We start from the raw sequence: 19,740 nt of genomic DNA, 5'->3' as shown, positions 1-19,740 counted from the left end.
CTCAACGAAATCCACCTGAGCACTTACCTGTTAGCTACCACTAGGAAATACAGAAACAGGCCCATAGGTTCACGTTAACCTATTCTATTTGTTTCTAGACTAGAAAGTGGGTAAGTATATCTGCACTGGCTATACCGTGCTCACTATGGAGTGCCCAAGCCGTTATAAAATCACGACCTAAAACCCGGTACTACATATGTAGGTTCTTGCAGGTACAACTACAGATTCTATATACGATATACCAATAATTAGACCTGGTTTATTCCAGCCAAAAGTGGCCGTTAAATCTACTCGTAGCTGGAGGTCTATGCCTTGGTACTTGTAGTTGAAACTATATCCCCGAAAATACGCAAGCTAGCCTGTTCAGGAGAGTGACAAGACCGCGAAGTACGGTTCAAATTATTATTTGGATATAATATGATGAGAAGTCGAATATCACTGTCCTTCTCCGCCACCCCCGGACATGCTGATGAAAGTGATGATCAGAAGAACCCACCAGTACCTAGATCATTGATTAGCACACGAAAGAAACAAAGAGATGATACACCGCTATCCGCAACCTACTTTTGTAAAAGAGACTTTTCTTCGGGTTGCTCTGGGTTTTGACCGTCGGGCCCGACAATCACTGGCCTGTTTAGGTGAGGCTGGGTCCCGGATTCGTTCGAGACGAGCTCAATTCGCGGAACAGTTGTTGAGCCTTCAGCGCTGGCAGACGGTGCAGATAGGGATACAGTGTAGACTTCGTTGGCCGGACCGAGGTGAAGGCGAAATGTTGGTTGTTCACTGGCCATTAAAGAGGCCAATGACACGAGACTGCCGACCCATTGCTTTTTGTTCGTGGGGGTTGAAATGTAGAGACCAACGCGTACTAGTTTATCGGTCTGGTCATCCTTTGGTGGGTGATATGCGACCACGTCCGATTTCAATGAGGCTGGGTCGTAGGAGACACGCGCGAGGACGGACGGTTGTGGCGATCCCAAGGGCCAATATAGGATATCAGTCGAAAGGGAGGCATTGGCGACAGAAATTAGGAGCGACACAGCGCTAAGAACGGTGAGCAGGAACCGCATGGCGATGAGAATTAGGAGGGTTGAGACTGAGATGGTCAACGTTTTGGAGAAGTCCGAGCTCCCGAGCTCCAACCCCACGATTACATACAATACACACGTACATACCTAATATACCGATGAATACATGTGTACGTTACTTAGGTATTAGCTGGTACTTGCTAAATTAACATATGTAGACTGTTTAAAGATTATATCAAATGATGTAGTATATATATATAGTATATGTATTGTAAAAAAAGAGCATGTACATTATAGAAAACAGGTATACTCTGCATATGGTACATGGAAGTACCTCGGTCATCGCAGTCGAATAGCGGAACGCTGAGGTACCGTCAAAGTACAAACTGCGAAGGTACCGGCTAGCACTGCTCCGTCAGGGCTGGGGCAAATCCATGTCATACCTAAGGCTATTCTCCCCGGGCCTCTACACACAGTTCCCCTTTTCTCTTGTAATACATCCCTCAATCTCAATATACACATTGACAGTAAGTCTGCTTCCACTAGCCTATACTCCATGTTTCGTGACTCACTAATCTATGGTTAAATAGCAATCTATAGCTCCACAGCTATCAATTCCAAAAAACCCCCAAAGTAAAGAGCTCCACGGCAACATGGCCTCGCTGCCCTACCGTCGTGCCTCGCACCAGATCTCCCGGAAAGCATCCAGTGACCCTCGGGAGGATCTGGCAGTTCATCTTGACCACTATATTGGCATTGACGTCGGAACAGGTAGCGCTCGGGCTTGCATAATCGACGCCAAAGGTGATATTGTGGGGTTGGCCTCAGAAAACATCGGTCTTTGGCAACCAGAGCACGGTTACTATGTGGGTAAAAGCGCAAGCAAGTTGGCTGCCAAATAAGTCTTACCTAGCCTCTAGGAACAATCTACCTCCAATATCTGGCATTGCATTTGTGTCGCCGTTCAGCGCGCTATTAGCCAGCACAATATCAACCCTGACACGGTCCGAGGTATCGGGTTTGACGCCACCTGCTCCTTGTCGGTTTTCTCCAATGATACTGACGAGCCGATTTCGGTAACGGGCCCGAACTTCGACTCGGACCGCAACGTGATCTTGTGGCTGGATCACCGTCCAGTTGAGGAAGCCGCGAAGATCAATGCGACCAATCACAACCTGCTGCGCTATGTTGGCGGAAAGATGTCCATTGAGATGGAGATCCCAAAAGTTCTTTGGCTTAAGAACCACATGCCCAAGGAGCTTTTTGACAAATGCAAGTTCTATGATCTGGCGGATGCCCTTACGCACATTGCCACGGGCAACGAAAAGCGGAGTTTCTGCAGTGTGGTCTGCAAGCAAGGATACGTACCCGTTGGTGTTGATGGGAGCGTCAAGGGATGGCAAGAAGATTTCTTGCAGGACATTGGTCTGGGGGACCTGACTGAAGATAACTTCAAGCGCATGGGCGGAGTCGACGGGGTGGTGAGCCTTTCCCTAATAGACAATGACGCAGTTGACTGACTTTTGGTGCCACACAGAACGGTGATTACTTGAGTGCCGGTGAGTTGGTTGGCACTCTCTGCGATAAGGCTGCAGCAGAACTAGGCCTGCCAGCTGGTATCGCCATTGGTAGTGGTGTGATCGACGCCTACGCTGGCTGGATCGGTACCGTCGGATCCAAGGTCGATCTGGACCCAGGTCAATCTAGCGCAGATATCCCCAAACTTGATAGGTCAGAGGCCTTCTCTCGCCTCGCGGCTGTCGCAGGAACCTCGACATGTCACCTTGCCATGTCACCAGACCCGGTGTTTGTTGATGGCGTCTGGGGTCCATATCGGGATACCATTCTCCCCGGATACTGGATGGCCGAGGGTGGGCAATCTGCTACCGGAGAATTGCTGAAGCACGTAATTGAGACTCACCCTGCATTCAACCAGGCTACTTCGATTGCCGAGTCATACCATGCCAACATCTACGAATATCTGAACGAGCATCTTAAAGAGATGGCACATGGCCAAGGAGCACCATGTATATCTTATCTCGGACGCCACTTTTTCTTCTACGGTGACCTGTGGGGGAACCGATCGCCTATAGGGGATGCTAACATGACTGGATCCATCTTTGGACTGACCAGCGACAAATCTGTGGATGGTCTTGCCATTTACTACTATGCCACCATGGAGTTCATTGCGCTGCAAACTAAGCAGATCGTGGAGACAATGAACAAGGCAGGCCACCGCATCACCTCGGTCTTCATGTCAGGCTCACAATGCCAGAATGACATTCTGGTCAACCTCGTTGCATCTGCCTGCGACATGCCTGTGCTGATTCCTCGGTACATCCATGCTGCGGTATGTCACGGTGCTGCTATGCTCGGCGCTAAGGCTGCCAGCGCTGACTCCCAAGGCAAAACTGAAGATCTATGGGATATCATGGATCGGATGAGCAAGCCTGGCAAGAAGGTGCTGCCGACAAAAGATGCGAACGAGAAAGCATTGCTCGGTGTTAAGTATGAGGTCTTCCTGGAACAGTGCTTCAAGCAACAGAAATATCGTGGGATGGTGGATGACGCCGTGGGGGCCTGGAATTCGAAGTCCACCTAGTTCAATGTGACGATCCTGACGATTTTCCCTTCGCAAAAACAGAGACAAAGACATGGGCACTGGAATATTGGTCACGGTTCACATGTTATTCTGTTCGGGTTACTCGGTATCGGTCGTTACCGCACAATAAAAAGTATGAATGAAGTAACAATCTCAAAATCATACATGTAATCATTGCAAAGCCATGCCTAATGCATTGAGCTATAAAGCTCATGTCATCGGTCATCAGGAAAGTAAAGAAGAGACAAGTCACACGCTCCATATAAACGTCAAGCATATAAACAGAAAAACCAGAAGGAAAAAAGAAGCTCGCTATGCAACATTACTTCGGACAAGCCAATGAATGCCTTGTGCAAAAAGAGCCACTATGACCAGTCAACATATGCACTTTGTCTAATAGGCCACCCCGCCTCTTGTTCGGCCGACAGTGTAGAACTTGTCAGAAGTACTGGTGCCGCCTATGGCTAGAGTATCAAAGCGATCCACTCCCATGCTGTCCATATTCACATATCCCGACATGTGGAAACCAAGCAGAACGACGAGATAAGTGAGCACAAGGATGGATCCCTTGAAGTAGTTGCTCTTTCCTTCGCCGTATACATGCGAGAGCAGGAAGACGCACAGAATAACGGTGATCATATCCCACTGGGGGAATATCAGGCTGTTGAAATATGTTGTTAGCCATAGCACTTCAGCTAGAGACGGAACGAAAAGAAAAAAAGAGAGAGCTTACTTGAATGAGTGGCTGACAAGCTCGGATGGGTCCAGCGAGCGGCCGTAGAAAGCGCTGAAGAATACCACAGCAGGAATCTGCAATAGACAGACCTGCAGTGCGTAGGCAGAGCCAATTTCCATAGATAATGCAATGTTCCCGTTCATGGCAAATGATATGGCATTCTGTTTGGTGTTAGTTAACAATATAAATTCAAGTTCGACTCAGACAGAGAGCCTTTAGTAGCCAACGTACCAGGAATTCCGTTGTGTTCGGCACCAACGCGAAAAGAGTAATGCCGAGGAACTTCTCATCAACATCCACGTTCTCTAGCACAACATCAACTGTGTTGACGAGAATCTCAGCAATCACGGCATAGAGGACAGTTGCTCCAAGAAGAATGACAGAGCTTTTAACTTTGCTCCAATTGGGTGCATCATGCCCTCCGCTAGCATGAGTGGGATCCACAGGCAACCCGAGATCTTCAAGCTCTTCTCCAGCCGCATTTCGTGATCGCTCTGGACCAGGGCGGCTAGCTTGACGAACAGAAGCTTGATGGTGTTGGACATTGGGCTTGCGACTTCGAGCCGCATCCCGAGCAGCCACTGTTGCTGCTGTTGCTGCCACTTCCGTGAACTGGCGTACTAGACGCTCGTTGTCTTCTTTGGCCATACTGCGGACAAACTTTGGCACGGGGCAACCGTCCTCACCGCTGGAATTGGGGGGCACCAAGTGTGGGAAATTGCTTTTGATGTCTGTGGTAGCTTCACTTCCAACTCCGTCCAAATTGCCCGAGCCATTGTCTTCCAAGCCAAAATGCTTTAACGACTGGCCTAGGATTCGTTTATACAACTGAGATTCGCGGATCGAATCTTTGGGCCCAGAAGTGGTACCGGATGCTTCGGGTTGGGCGTTTGGGAAAAGCAGGTGCCGTGGTTCGTAGAACGAATCTTGCGCAGATTGGGTGGCAGGGGCCTGGGGATTCTTCTTTTCCTCCATCTCTGATGCCCATATAAGAGCAGCGTGGGTCCTGAGAGTAAACCATAGGCCGATGCCGTATGAAAGGAACAAGAAAACAGCAGCGATCCATGCATATGGCTGTACCGCCCTCTGAAAGAACTGGTCATCGACAGCCGCTGTTTGTGAGAAATAACAGCGACGGCAATCGCGTGTCTCTGGATCGAGGGAACTGACACACGAGTGACAGTTCAGCTCATGCTATGCACCGGTCAGTTTAGATCCGTTTGCGAAGGAAGGTGAAACTTACACTGCCATAAACCTGGTAGAAGAGGGTGGGACCAAAAGCAGCAATCACTGCAAACAACAACATCGTCGAGGTCACACCGGCGGATTTCACATTGAACCGTTGGGTCTTGCGTTTGAGTGCGCCGAAGCACATGGACAGACCAGGGAGAAACAGAATGCCGACAAAGATACTACCGATGATGCTTCCCTCGACAAGCCGAGCCTTGCCCTCAGTCAAAGCGACACAGTAGAGATATACTTCCACGATAGTTGAGAAGAAAGCATTGATAGCAGCACCTAAACCCATAGAAGATTGAGCGGAGATCGAGGCAACGGCTTGCCCAATAAAATAGGCCAGAGGGATAATGGAGAGCAGAGCGAGAGGGAAGATCAAGGCCGGATGTGTGAGCCAGTTCTGCAAACCCAAGAATTGGCCCAAGACATAGTAGTCGAAGATCACAAACACAACCACACCAAGAAGATTGATCAGGAAGATGTTCGTTCCATCGAGAGTGTATTTCCAGTACCTCGTTCCTGCAGCTCTGTAGGTGCAAAGAAGGATGGAAGACGAAGATGAGGTGGTGCTCGATCTAGCATATCTGGAATCGGAATGGAAGGACAGTGCTAGCGGATGTCTGCGTAAATGGCTCACAAGTGTAATAGTTACACGGCCCATGGGAATCCAAAATACCAAGAGCCAGCAGATGAGCGATACCATAAGCATCAACGGACCGACCAAGAAGTAGAAGAACACGAAGAACACGACACGACCCAAGGTCCATTCGCCCCGCCCAAACAGGCGACGCTTGGATTGAGCGAACTGAGAAGAGTCTTCGCGCTGTCCACGCTGGGGCCTCCCGAGAAGGCTGTCTTGCTCACCGGCCGAATCGACGCTGTTTCTTCGCCTGCCGACCAGGGACCGATTTCTGCGAGGCCCGAAGAAAAGACGACCATGTTCCAGGTCGCCATTCTGCCATTGTTCATATTCACTGATACTGCGTCCCTCGCCCTCATCTTCTTCGGCATAATTCTCATCAGTCTCCAAAAGAACATATGATCCGAACGGGTACAACAGATACCGCGAAAGACCTGCAAATACTCTTCCGTATGCCACAGCACTGGATGAGTAGGAAAAGAAAAAGCATGCAATGGCGGCCAACAGAGCGAAAAGGGCAAGCCACCATCCAAAGAACAAAGACCATAGTAGATTGGTCAAAAAAAGCATGGGACTAACATAGCCTCCAGGAGATGAGTGGATATCACCCTCAGCCGTCTTCTCTACAGAACGGCTCTTCTTGTACAACGCAGGCTTCCAGATCCTGATACCAAACGGATGTGTTTCGTTGATGGCCTGTTGGCGGTCTTTGAGTGTGAAGCTCTCAGCATCGCTGGTTGCGTCTTCATCGTCTTCTATGCCATCCTCCTCCTCGCCATCGTCACTCTCCCCTCCGCTGCCATGCCCGGCCTGTGTAAAAGGGAGGTCTTCTTCATAATCCAGACTTGGTTCAGGCAAGCCTATGTCGTCCGCGTTGTAACCCTCTGAATCAGCCCTTGGAGAGGGCCTGGGACGAACGCTGGGACGTCGTCTCAAGGTCGAGCTTTGCGCCCGTAGTGGACGTATCCTGGGGGATTGCTGCGCGTTCGCACTTTGCTTCATTGTCATATATTGCTTGACCTCATTGACATCATCGTCTGTCGAGAACCCTTGCCCCCTGTGGGGGATGTGACGTTTGGAAGACATGCGACGCGATACCGAGGGCTTTCGGGGCTTGTCAGGGACTGTGGACGACTGGGTGGTGAACGCGCGAGACGAACTCTCCTCTTGGCCATCATCACGAACTTCGGGATTGGTCGGCTCGAGGGAGGATGGATCTAGTGTACCTGCAATTTTGGGTCAGCCCAAGCCGTCATTGTCGTAGGTTGCACCAACGGCAAGCTTACCGTATGTTCTCCGCGTGGAGGCAGATGATCTAATTGGAGGCACTGGTCCAGAAGTCGGTGTTTCGGTTCCCGCCGCTGCAGATGGCTGCGTCGACTCCTGAGAGTCAGGGTCTCCTTTATCACCAGCCATAACGCTGTGATTTGACAAGTACACAATGAACCTTAGTAGCTGGAGGAAAAGGAAGAGAAAAAATCGCAAAGACTAGGGAGTCCTCTCTCTTTTATGCTGTCTTTGTTGTCCCAAACTAAAGTGAGAGAAAAAGATCAAAGCGATGAGACCGAAGTTCCCAGTGACATTATCGGACCCAATAGATCTAGGTGAAACGCAGGAATCAAGAATATCAAGGAAAGTTTCATTAGTTGAGATGCATATAAATCATTGCAGGTCCAGGTAGGACGAAACTCGTGGGTAAAAAAAGTATGCCTAAGGAGAGGAATGGCTCTTTGACCGTTGCCTTCTCGTTGCAGATGACCCGATCATCAGCCCACCTGGGCAGCTCCAAGGCCTGACCGCCCAATCAAATGCACAGCTGACTCATTGGGTGGGGAGCTGACATCCATGGAAACAAAGCCGGGTGTTTGACTGGTTTGCCCTTTTAAGTAACCTGATATTTCAGGCTGTAATTGTTGTCTTTCTTAGTCAGCACACCTGAACGGGCGGGCACCGGACCTGAGCTTCACCTACAGCTGGACTGCTCTGCTCGCCAAACCCCAGCTTCAACTTCTCCGTTTCTACCCCCGAGCTACATCTCCCCTGACCGAATTCACGATATACTATTCTCTGAGCAGAAAGATAAAGGTCTTTTTCTTTACTTCATCTGCGCTCTGTGCAAGACAGACAGCCCTTGAGTCTCTATAGCGTCATCAGCCCATTCGCCATCATGGCTCTGGACAACTACTATCGCAATAAAATCGAGGGCATGAAGCTCGAGATTATTCAAGGCCAGGCCGTTCTACGACGATTAGAAGCGCAGCGCAATGACTACAACTCGAGAGTCCGTCTACTGCGCGAAGAGCTTGGCTTGCTGCAACAACCTGGCTCCTACGTTGGCGAGGTGGTGAAGGTGATGAGCACCAAAAAGGTCCTGGTGAAGGTACACCCGGAAGGAAAATACGGTAGGCTTTGTCCATTGCAATTATCTTGGCTTTTGATGATCGGGCTTACACTAACACTATGATTTCCTTGATCGCAGTGGTGGATATCTCTGATGGTGTGGACATTGGCAAACTCGTTGTGGGCAAGCGAGTCGCTCTCCTGTCTGACTCTTACAAGTTGGAGAAGATGTTGCCGTCCTCGGTCGATCCTCTGGTTGCGCTCATGATGGTCGAGAAGGTCCCCGACAGCACTTACGACATGATTGGTGGCCTAGACCAGCAAATCAAGGAAATCAAGGAAGTCATCGAGCTTGGCCTCAAGCACCCCGAGCTCTTTGAATCTCTGGGTATCGCACAGCCGAAGGGTGTCTTGCTTTACGGCCCACCTGGAACCGGCAAGACCCTGCTTGCTCGAGCAGCCGCTCACCATACCGACTGCCGATTCATCCGAGTGAGTGGTTCAGAACTGGTCCAGAAATACATCGGTGAGGGTAGTCGGATGGTGCGTGAGCTTTTCGTCATGGCACGGGAGCATGCACCCAGTATCATCTTCATGGATGAGATTGACAGTATTGGATCAAGCCGGATAGATTCATCAGGAGGCGGTGACTCGGAGGTGCAACGCACCATGCTGGAGTTGTTGAACCAGTTGGACGGCTTCGAGCCAACGAAGAACATTAAGATTATCATGGCGACCAACAGACTGGATATTCTGGATCCCGCCCTACTTCGGCCTGGGCGAATTGATCGAAAGATCGAATTCCCCCTCCATCGTCAGTCCAACCCACTTCACCCCTGTTGTTTATGGCTTGTTCCCTTCTTCCTTCCTTCCTTCCTTCCTTCCTTCCTTCCTTCCTTCCTTCCTTCCTTCTTGGATACGATGCTAACTTTACTTTCCTTTTGTAGCGTCGAAGCCCGTGCCGACATCCTGCGGATCCACTCTCGGTCGATGAATCTGACCCGTGGGATCAACCTGACCAAGATTGCCGAGAAGATGAACGGGTGCTCTGGAGCCGAGCTCAAGGGTGTCTGTACAGAGGCAGGAATGTATGCACTCCGCGAGCGTCGGGTTCATGTCACACAAGAAGACTTTGACCTGGCCACCGCCAAGATTCTCAACAAGCACGATGATAAGGAGGTGGCCGTGTCGAAGCTGTGGAAGTAGAGTCCTCTCCGAAGCGGGGGGTGGATCCCGGGGGCTTGGGGAACGATCGACGACATTGTATCACTAGTTCTAATCCTACCCTGATAATTCTCACCCCAAGTAAATGCATAGTTGTGCGACGTGTCAGGATCCTATTTTGGGTGATGTGTAGAGGTGTAACTATTTCTTGGCAACCTCTTTGGGGCGACTGCCTGCTTGGCCTCGGTGCATACTCTCCGTCCAAATACATGTACGGAGTACGGAGTACGAAGTAGTGTATCAGCCATCTACCTCGTACTGGGATATGTGATCTGATGTGCAAGGAGATCCTAAAAGTAGATCTACGGAACTCGATTGGACTCTTTTTTCTCAACTGGCGAAGAGAAAGGAGGATCTGCATCATAGGGCTTGGCAGCTTCAGCTTATCTCGAATGGCACATAAAACGTAGTTGGTTATCCGTACTCCGTACGGAGTATGTGGTACATACATAGTCCTTGAGTGAAGGCTTGGCATGATGCCGCGGACCGTGTAGATCAGAGATGTCTCAATTGGCCTTGGCGCGGAATTCAGGGATCTGACTATTGTCTTGGCAGGTTAAAAAGAAAATGTGTCTTTAACAGTGTACTCCGTACTCCGGTATTAGTATATGTAAGGTATAGGTATACGGAGTATTGTATATCTAGAGAATGTATTAGCATATAATGTACATATGTATATGGTATGAGATCAAGAGTCCAGCTGAAAGTCCGTATGTACTCCATATACATCGGTTAATATAGATTAAACCCATTGGACCACGCATTTCTCCCCTTGCCGGTTTAGACTGACGCGGACTTGCGCGTGACCAGCGGATCATTTCCCAACGTCCCCTACGGAGTTACTTGACCCCTTGAGATACCAGGTCCACTTTCCATACTTTGAACACTAACACTTCCACGTATTTTGGACTTTTTAATCCCTTGCACGGCCAAGACGGTTTAGAGTTGAAAACCATATAATATTAGAACAGTATATTGTACATGTATGTTGTAATTCTTGAAGAGATCTATTATATGTCATGTATGTTGTATGTACCCGTGGACAGCCACGGGGACATGTGAACTAAGTTGTTGACCGACAGTCCATTTTTGGTAGGCCCGGTTATCTCTATTTTCCAAGGTTACTCAATCGAATTAGAATATTGATATAGGTACATATGTAGTATAGTATATAACTATAATAGATATTGTACCTACAATATAGAGGTATATAACGTATAAATTATAATATTCCAAAAATGGAATCTTCCTGATCTACTCCGTACTCCATACTAGGGATTCTCTCCACAGACTCCACACCTCCATTCTATACTCTATGTTGTACGGACTACTTCTTTATTTCTTTTTTATTTCTTCTTTTCCCAAATCTGACTCAGGAATGATCTGACAATGCCAATGATTGTATTTATCCGAGTCCCCCGTTCATTTAAACTATTCCCTTCCCCTTCCCCCCTTTTCTATACTTTCAAGCTTGACTTTCAAATTTCCCTTTCCCTGGATAAATCTACCGGACTATGTCCGACCTCTGGTCTTCCATAGCCTTTGCCATTGACCCTAAGAGAACCGAAGCCATGTCTGTCGTCTTACAATCGACAATCAATCTCCTGGAAAGCGAGCTCGTCAAAGCCCGTGCTGCCCTCCGGGATATCCAACCCAATGCCTCGCCCTTTGGATTCCACGGTGATGAACTCGCCGTAGGCGCCATGACTGCCTACAGACGGGACCTAATCGGCCGCGCCCCCGATTTTTATGGGTCTCGCCGCTTGACGCTGAAGGAACTCGGTCTGGAGCCCGTCGTGCGGGAACTACCCACTGAACGGGTGGTATCAAATACGCAATCTATAGCACCGGAATCCCCTCACCGAACGGGACTAGAGGATGTTCTGAGCAATAGCTTGATCCTCGACCAGATGGCACCATATCTATCAGTATCTTCCTTGATGACGTTGAGCTCAACTTCACGCCGCCTACGCACCCTAATCACTCAGACGCCATATGTGTTCCGACATCTTGATCTCTCCCGCTGTCGGGGCGCAGAAGTCCCTACATTAACACAAGCGGAGAACGACTCCCAGACCGAGGACGAGATCTACTCCGCCCCATTAAAGCGCATTTTTACAAGTCTCGAACGCAGAGGTATATTGCAAGATGTGCGCACTCTGATCTTGGACGGGATCTCAGTGCCGGCTGATCTGGTGGCCGATATCATCTCGACGGATCGTTTCAACGTCAATATCCTGTCTATTCGCGAATGTCGCCATCTCAACGAACGCAAGCTCATGCAGGTCATTCAGCATGCCGTTCGGCCTTCACGCCCTGCGGGTACTCCGAGAGTGAAGGGTATCTACCACTTCTCTCCCATGCACACGGGACCCCGGGCAGTGGCACGACCCCGATACCGAGACTGGTGGGGCACCCGTGTGGGAAATTCGCGGACACCCAGCCAAACCCCATCTAACTCTGATCAGGAGGATAGCGCCTCCACGGGATCCTCATCGGGAGGGCAGCAAAACGAGTGGTACAGCGCATCAGGGAAGCTTTTCAAGCACACCCTTGAGGAAGGTTGGGCTCAGGTGCTTAAGAAATGTGAGGGCATCATTGCCTTTGACGCTGTTCTTTGTCGTGGCCCGAGACACGATCCCGATCTATACAGTTCGACCGCGGAGGGCACCCCGGCTGAGGTTCCGTTGCTCGGACCTGCCGTGGCCACCGTAGCCCTCGGGCCCCGTGGATGTGACGGATGCCACAGTTCCCCCGAAGGGCCCGCTATTTGGAGCCAGTCCCCAGATAGCCAATTTCCGATGCTTAGTCCCCCGCCATTGCACTCATCTAGCGTTGCAGCGGCGAAACGGCCCGAGCTAATTCCAGGCGAGCATCCCATCCTTATTGCCCGCTGCTCAGACTGCCTTACCAACTGTTGGTGCCATCGGTGCAATAAATGGTTCTGTGGTAACTGTCTACCAAACCCACAGCCTGTACGAGTAAGCCTGTCCCCGCATCAGACTGCAGTCCACCCCAGTGCTGCTGAACTGCAGGAACGTGAGGTATGTTGAGATTGAATCTGTCCTGCCAACCGTCCATGTCGCTGATCCCCGTCATGTAGAGATTGGAACGAGGTGTAAGCAAAGACTGCTGGGAATGTGGCCCTACTGTGAGTAACTCCGGCTTTACGATGTCAGTTCTCTTTCTGACCATAATAGTGTGCTTCCTGTAAGCTAGAATGCCAGCACACATGCCAGGGCTGCCAGGGTGATTATTGCATTCAGCACAATGAAGGATGCTCGAAGACACTGGTACGTGTCTATCACCCACCGAGGGCCCCATAATCGAATGAAGACATATACTAACCTGTCCGGCAGTGTGACTGGTGTAATACCAGTGCTCGCGGGCGAATGCGCGGCGATTTCTATTAAATTCCAGGGTTTTGGTTCAACCTCCTTTTTTTATATTGGTAATCAAGGCGAATCCTGGAATTATCGCATATGTAGTACATTAACTTGATTTTTAAAGCGAGGTGCCCAGCGTGGAGGCTTCCAGAATTGAAACTCTTATCTCTTATCGGCCGTACAGACCGCCGTAGTGGCAGATCTGGCGAAACCTGGCTTTTCTCGGGCAGAACTGTAGATATATGTTGTACATTGGGTGTATTGTAATTCACATATAACCTTTGAAACATGTAGATAGATCATTATATAGGTGGAAGATAAATATAGACCCAAAATATAAAATAGTTATAGATTCCTTATATTATTCATAAAAGCAACCAAAGACAGTGAGAGACAAGAGAAGATCTGTCACGTCACTCCCCCGTCTATTCAAATAAGCGGAGAGAGAAGCGGTGGACTTGAAGTATAGAGTTTTGTCGCCTTCGCCGCTATTGCCGTCCGTCGCCGCTGTCTTGGAATAATTCATACTAAAGAATGCATTCTCTCTCTAATCACTATCAATATCCATCATGGCTGAAGATACTCTAGTGTGGTCGTCCCAGCTACTCGTCGCATCGCCAGAGCGGGCGCATCGACTAACCGGTGACAAAATCACTCTACCACAATCTGCGCTCGAACAGCTGCTAGCTGCCGCTCCGCTTCAAGCTGTCCCCTCCGGGAACGCTCGTGTACTTACTCCGTCATTCGATCCCTTCAACCACCATACCTTCGCCGCCGAATCACGCGCCCGTCAAGAGGTCGAGCAACGTCAGCAGCAGCTACCCCACCCGTTGATCTTCCGCATTGTCAATCCTCTCAATGGTCGATTCATCTATGCGGGCATTCGGGAGTTCTCCGCTGAAGAGAATGAAGTCGCGCTGAGTACGTTGCTCAGAGACTCACTCGATATCAAGGATGAAGAGTTCTTGGGCGAAAATGGCGAACCACAAGACCCGGCGGTGCAAGTCGAAACGGAACCATCACCACGGGCTGGCCCCGCGGTCACTGTACATGCGAAGCAACTACCCAAGGGTACTTATGTTCGCCTCCGTCCGCTGGAAGCCGGATACGATCCTGAAGACTGGAAGGCTCTTTTGGAAAGATACTTACGGGACAACTTTACGACCCTCACGACGGGCGAGCTTCTGACAGTGCCGGGTACGCGGAGCGAGTCATTCAGGTTCTTGGTGGATAAAGTGTTTCCCGAAGGCGAAGGAATCTGCGTGGTGGATACAGACCTTGAAGTTGACATCGTTGCATTGTCGGAGGAACAGGCCCGAGAAACGCTACAGAAGAGATTGGAAAAGGCTTCACGTGCGCCGGGTACTGTTAGCGGCAGTTCGATCGGTGGTATCCTCAGCATTGGAGAAGGTGTCACTGCCCAAGTATTGCCTGGGGAATATGTGGATTATGAACTTCGAGATTTGAACCCCCAAGATACTATTCGGATTGAGCTCACAAGCGACAACCCAGAACTGAGCCTTTTTGCTAGTCCCTTTTCTACTCGCCAAAGAAGTCGACCAAGATCGGATGTGCATGTCTTGGGGGATTTCTCGAGCCAGGCGCGCAAGACATTCGATCTTCGGCCTACAAATGTGGTTCTGGAAGACGCCGAGGCCCTCTATATAGCAGTTCACGCCGATCCTGCAGGCAGTGAATCATCTGATACACAGCAGCAGTCGCCATCGCAATACCACCTACGGATCACAGTAAATCCGTTTGATTCGTCAGTCAGGCATAATGAGATGGAAGAATCCCACGAGCCTGGCGATGTGCAGTGCAAGAACTGCCAGCAATGGGTTCCTGAACGGACATTAGTTCTGCACGAGAACTTCTGTCTTCGCAATAATGTATTATGTTCGCAGTGTCAGAATGTCTTCCAAAAGCGGTCTCCAGAATGGCAATGTCACTGGCACTGCCCACATGACTCCGGCCATGGCAATGATGCAACGAGCAAAGAAAAACATGACGGTATCTTCCACCAAACGCACAAATGCACCGACTGTGCAGGAGAGTTCGAAGGACTTCCTAGTCTCGCGCAACATCGCACTACAGATTGTCCTGGGAAGTTGATTCTCTGTCAATTCTGCCATCTGTTCGTGCCACAGAAAGGCGACTCTGACCCTGATTTCCGTGACCCCGAGGTGATGCTCTCCGGCCTCACTCCACACGAACTGGTGGACGGAGGACGCACCACGGAATGCCATCTGTGTAATAAGATTATCCGACTACGAGACATGAACACCCATCTTCGTCACCATGACCTGGAGCGCCTTTCTCGACCGGCACCGCGCATCTGTATGAACAGGAATTGCGGCAGGACATTGAACAAAACCGGCAATGAGTCTGTTGGCCTGTGCAGCTTCTGTTTCGGACCGCTGTATGTGGACACGCACGATCCAGAGGGTAAAGCACTGCGTCGTCGCATTGAACGCCGATATCTTTCCCAGATGATGACCGGGTGTGGAAAGCCTTGGTGTCAGAATGAGTATTGCAAAACGGCAAAGCAGAAAAGGGCATCTGACGCTGATCCTCCAGTCACGATGAGTGTGGCGGAAATCATGAAGTTAACACGCCCACTTGTCGAAGCTCTTAATATGCAGCCGGATGTGACTAACACGGCGCCTTTATATCTCTGTGCTGATGAAACAAGTCAACACCGTCGCAATCTCGCGGAGCTGATTGCAGCAGAAAGCACTGTAGGGAACAACAAAGTGTATGATCTACCATGGTGTATTGCAGCAGCCGAAGCCGCGGGTGGCGACCTGGAGAAGGCGAGAGAGTGGCTGTCTAAATGGGCACCAACTCAGGATGCAACGAGTACATGATCCTTGATTTAGACTTAAATGTGATAATGAGAACATGGGCTTGTTTGCCTCAGGTGAAGGACCGCAGAGTTTACAATTTAGAAAGACAGGCAGGTGAATTTAATAATACATGATGAATGATGTATAAACACAGCTGGAATTTCATAATATTCATGATTAAAATGCAAAGGCTGGTCTAAAACTAAGACCCTAGACGTCGCAGCCACTAGCGTAAAGACCCATCCATGAAATGTGCAGACAGAGAATGTGTATCAATCAAAGCCCAACCTTTTCAAGCCGCACCTGTCTTCGCTGCTAGCGAGCCAGTGCCACGCGAAGAGAAGATACCCATAATTCCAAAAACGACATAGAATAGAGCCAACGGATACGCCACGAGACCCCTCATCCCACTCATACGCGCGACGGCGCAGAACATCCCTGACGAACTGTATGTGCACCAGCCAACAGCGGCAATAGTCAAGAGATAGCCGAACATGGTATCCATGGGAATCAGGATACCAATGAGACTGGTAAGCACCAAAGGAAGGAAGCAGTAGCCCAGCACGCTAGCGGAGCGCGGAAAGGTCAGAGTAGCAGAGAAGTGGCCGGCGGCCGAGGCACCGGACATGGAGGGTTTGTGGTGGGGGTTGTAGTTGGTAGGGTCGGCGGCGTTCGGAGTCGGGACGGTGTCGAGAGCGGGAGACATGAGGCTGAGGATCAAATGCAAAGCGACGGTACCGAAAACCGCCACGCCATAGATATAGCCGTAGAACACCTTGCCTGAGAGCAGGAGGAAAGTGCCGTACAAGACGATGTATAGCAGAGCTCCGTAGAGATCGCTATCGTCCATAAGGTGATTATCGATAGAGGCGAAGGGATTGAGAACAGTCAGAGTCTAGAGAATGAGACCGTTAGCATCCAACATCGGGCATCCACTGTTGACCAGAGCTACAATCAACTTAAAACCCGGGGTAAAAGCAAGCCACCCGCAAGACCCAAACCCCACGTCTCCTGAACGCGCCTAATAGAAAATCAATTCACACTAACCTTGGTCCGGATATGTTCAAAGTTGACACCCAACTCCTCAAGCAACGGTGGTTCACCATCATACCCCTCCGTCCCAAATGCAGCCAACCAACCCGTCCTCAAGCCGCCCTGTTCGCCCATCCGCCCGCTGACGCCAGCAGCCGGGGACCCAAAGCCTCCATACCCACCACCAGCAGGATAAGCCTGCGCGGAAGGATTGGGAGCCCCTCCATATCCAGCGCCGTAGGATGCTTGTGAGGGGGTCGTGTGACCGGAAACCGAGGAGTAGGACGAGGGAAAGAACTGGAGATTCTGTGGTGCGCCCTGGGGGGGCGTAGCCCGGCTGTTGTGGATAGTATTGAGCCATTGCCGCAAATGAGGGCGTGAAGAGCGGAAGATCACTAGTCTCCGTTCGAATATAGGACGTGTTTGGGGTTCTCGGGGAGTAGCGACTGGCTAAAGCGTGGATTGCTGTAGAGCTTCAAAGCTCCAAATGGCCTCACCTGGGCAATAATGTTGGATGACTAAGCGTCTAATCGGCCCGCGGGCCTGGCCCAGCGAACTGAACTCAAATGTAGGGTAGACATGTACGTGGTATTATATAGAAATGTTCAACGTTCACCTGAACTTGATTGAAATTGATAAAGCAATGTATAAGGTATGGTTGAATGCGCAAGAAATCTACTTTGCCATGTTTACAGGAAATTGATACCGATGCCCAGCTGGAGCCCTTTGCGGCCTTCCTCGCCCTTTCGCAACGCCAGAGGCAAGGAAAAGTTAAGCTCGAAGCGAGCGACAGGGTGAGCATACACAATACCGAAGCCAGCTGCGACACTGGGCAGTCCGCTTTGTAGTTCAGAGAGAGTTGACACCAGGGCATTCTGCACCTCACCATTAGTGGTAGGTGTGGCTTTCTGTGAGGTTTGCAGAGAAAGCAAGCGGCCACCGTTCAAGAAGGCCTGGAACCGCACGGGTTTCTCAGCACCAAGTCGGGGAAGCGGGAACAGCAGATTGGCGCTTCCGGCAGCGTACACATCGCCGCCAAGTGAATCAACGCCTTCCCGGGGACCAAGACCGCAGAGACGGAATCCACGGACATCAGTAGGTCCTCCGAGCTGGAAGCGGTCATTGACGCGGGAAAGTTGAGGACGGGGGTTGGACTCCAGTCCAAGTGGGTAGAGAAGACCGGCACGGAATCCAGTGGTGAGGCTGACGCCGCTGTCACCCTTGATTCCTGGGATGGGAATAGGGACTGCACCTTGTGTCTCAATTTCCGACTTCCAAAAAGAGACGTCGCCCTTGAGCGGGCCAAACCCGGCCAGCTCGTTGAAGGCCTTGGCATAGTAACCGCGAGATGGCAGAAGGGCATTGTCCCGCTGGTCATTAACCCAGCTATGGAAAATGCTGCTCTTCACGCTGTCACCTGCGTCTGCGCGGACGGTAGGGGAGGCGTTCTCCGCAAGGCCAGTGACCTGTCTCCAGAAACCGTTGTATCCAAATTCGTGTCGGTGACCAGATTTGGACATCCATCGGAGCTTGCTCCAGCCACCCCTGAGAACCTCCTCGTGGCTCGCCCAGGACTTCTGGGTGGCGCTTGCAATGCCACCGATTTCTAGGCGGAAATCGGGATCACCCAGGATCGGAGTCTCAAATGCAGCCTGGTAAGCGGATCGTGTCCGGGTACCGAGCGAAGCGTTCAAGTTCAAAGTCTCGGCGCCACCGAAGACATTGCGCCAGAGAAGATTACCGTAAGCTGAACCCTCAGCGTTGCCCAGGTCTGTTCCGGTCTTCATCAGCACGCGGGACTTCTCCCGCGTCGCCAGATGGACATCGATGTTGCGCATGCCATCCTGGCCTTGCGACTCATCCAAGTAAACCGAAATAGGCTGGTGGAATAAATCTGAGATAATGTTAGTAGACGCCCATTATCATTATTGTCATTATCCCGTCTTCTCATACCGAAACGTCCAAGTTTATCTGCGGTAGCCGACACTTCCCGCAAAGCTTCGGACAGTGTATAAGGCCGACCCTTGTTTGCACTCAAAAGCGGGCTCAGGTTGCGCTCAAGGAAGCTTCGTCGGGTATGGGGGGCGCTGGTGACCTGAACAGAGGAGATGGTGCAGGGCAAGGTCGAGTTCTCGTCGATCTAATAGACTTCGCGATCAGCCGGGAACTCCGCAAGCAAATACGAATTGCCTGTCATCGGGCTTCTAGGAGTTGAAGACCATACCAATTCAGCAAGTCGATTCTGAGCCTTTTGGTAGATAGCTTGCATGCGCTCATTAACGGCCTGCTGTTGCTCTTCCAACACCTTGGGGTCTGCTCGCTGTTGCAAACGTTCGAAGACCTAGAAGTGGATAGTCAATAGAGCGCCAACTGGACATTCAGGCAATTCATGAGCTGCCTAAGATATGTACTAACACTCTCGTCTCCTTCAGCGAAAGAGGAAGACATCTTTGCGGCTGCAATGGCCAGAACTTTCGGCCTCCGGGGAATAGATCGGGGTGCGCGTGCCGAACCCGCGAGATATGGAACCAGCACGTGACCCGTCGAACATGAGCGCCTGATTGCGACAATCCACCTTTGACTCCGCAACTTCTTTCACTGTCCATTTTCTTTCCTCGGTTTCGGTTTCTCTTGCTCATCACACACTGGCTTGTCTTGTTTTGCTTTTGT

At 50.5% G+C, this 19,740-nt stretch overlaps 7 protein-coding genes across 7 annotated transcripts; 4 read left to right on the top strand and 3 right to left on the bottom strand.

Annotated features, from left to right (window-relative positions):
- Positions 1 to 435: 435 nt before the first annotated feature.
- N7489_009386 (uncharacterized protein) lies at positions 436 to 1,070 on the bottom strand (the record flags this gene model as incomplete). The annotated part of the gene is made up of 2 exons (XM_056715136.1): positions 436 to 502; positions 565 to 1,070. The coding sequence occupies 2 exons, from the start codon at positions 1,068 to 1,070 to the stop codon at positions 436 to 438; spliced, it is 573 nt and encodes a 190-aa protein (XP_056562758.1).
- Positions 1,071 to 1,681: 611 nt separating this feature from the next.
- N7489_009385 (FGGY-family carbohydrate kinase) lies at positions 1,682 to 3,630 on the top strand (the record flags this gene model as incomplete). The annotated part of the gene is made up of 3 exons (XM_056715135.1): positions 1,682 to 1,894; positions 1,949 to 2,509; positions 2,566 to 3,630. 3 exons carry the CDS (start codon positions 1,682 to 1,684, stop codon positions 3,628 to 3,630), a joined length of 1,839 nt encoding a protein of 612 aa, XP_056562757.1.
- A 393-nt stretch (positions 3,631 to 4,023) lies between these two features.
- Positions 4,024 to 7,658, bottom strand: N7489_009384 (calcium/hydrogen antiporter; the record flags this gene model as incomplete). Its single annotated transcript, XM_056715134.1, has 5 exons — positions 4,024 to 4,291; positions 4,364 to 4,527; positions 4,598 to 5,560; positions 5,610 to 7,468; positions 7,529 to 7,658. 5 exons carry the CDS (start codon positions 7,656 to 7,658, stop codon positions 4,024 to 4,026), a joined length of 3,384 nt encoding a protein of 1,127 aa, XP_056562756.1.
- Positions 7,659 to 8,409: 751 nt separating this feature from the next.
- Positions 8,410 to 9,788, top strand: N7489_009383 (proteasome regulatory particle base subunit RPT6; the record flags this gene model as incomplete). Its single annotated transcript, XM_056715133.1, has 3 exons — positions 8,410 to 8,644; positions 8,722 to 9,400; positions 9,530 to 9,788. 3 exons carry the CDS (start codon positions 8,410 to 8,412, stop codon positions 9,786 to 9,788), a joined length of 1,173 nt encoding a protein of 390 aa, XP_056562755.1.
- Positions 9,789 to 11,320: 1,532 nt separating this feature from the next.
- N7489_009382 (uncharacterized protein) lies at positions 11,321 to 13,219 on the top strand (the record flags this gene model as incomplete). Its single annotated transcript, XM_056715132.1, has 4 exons — positions 11,321 to 12,850; positions 12,910 to 12,957; positions 13,007 to 13,099; positions 13,166 to 13,219. The coding sequence occupies 4 exons, from the start codon at positions 11,321 to 11,323 to the stop codon at positions 13,217 to 13,219; spliced, it is 1,725 nt and encodes a 574-aa protein (XP_056562754.1).
- A 542-nt stretch (positions 13,220 to 13,761) lies between these two features.
- Positions 13,762 to 16,059, top strand: N7489_009381 (putative ubiquitin fusion degradation protein (Ufd1); the record flags this gene model as incomplete). The annotated part of the gene is made up of 1 exon (XM_056715131.1): positions 13,762 to 16,059. One exon carries the CDS (start codon positions 13,762 to 13,764, stop codon positions 16,057 to 16,059), a length of 2,298 nt encoding a protein of 765 aa, XP_056562753.1.
- A 271-nt stretch (positions 16,060 to 16,330) lies between these two features.
- N7489_009380 (Bacterial surface antigen (D15)) lies at positions 16,331 to 19,518 on the bottom strand (the record flags this gene model as incomplete). The annotated part of the gene is made up of 6 exons (XM_056715130.1): positions 16,331 to 16,933; positions 17,086 to 17,407; positions 17,764 to 18,964; positions 19,024 to 19,210; positions 19,295 to 19,411; positions 19,486 to 19,518. The coding sequence occupies 6 exons, from the start codon at positions 19,516 to 19,518 to the stop codon at positions 16,331 to 16,333; spliced, it is 2,463 nt and encodes an 820-aa protein (XP_056562752.1).
- Between the last annotated feature and the right edge of the window lie 222 nt (positions 19,519 to 19,740).

This window comes from Penicillium chrysogenum (genome assembly GCF_028827035.1).
Source record: "Penicillium chrysogenum strain IBT 35668 chromosome Unknown utg000005l_segment0_segment0, whole genome shotgun sequence".
NCBI lineage: Eukaryota > Fungi > Ascomycota > Eurotiomycetes > Eurotiales > Aspergillaceae > Penicillium > Penicillium chrysogenum.
This window is presented reverse-complemented; position numbering and strand designations above follow the sequence as displayed.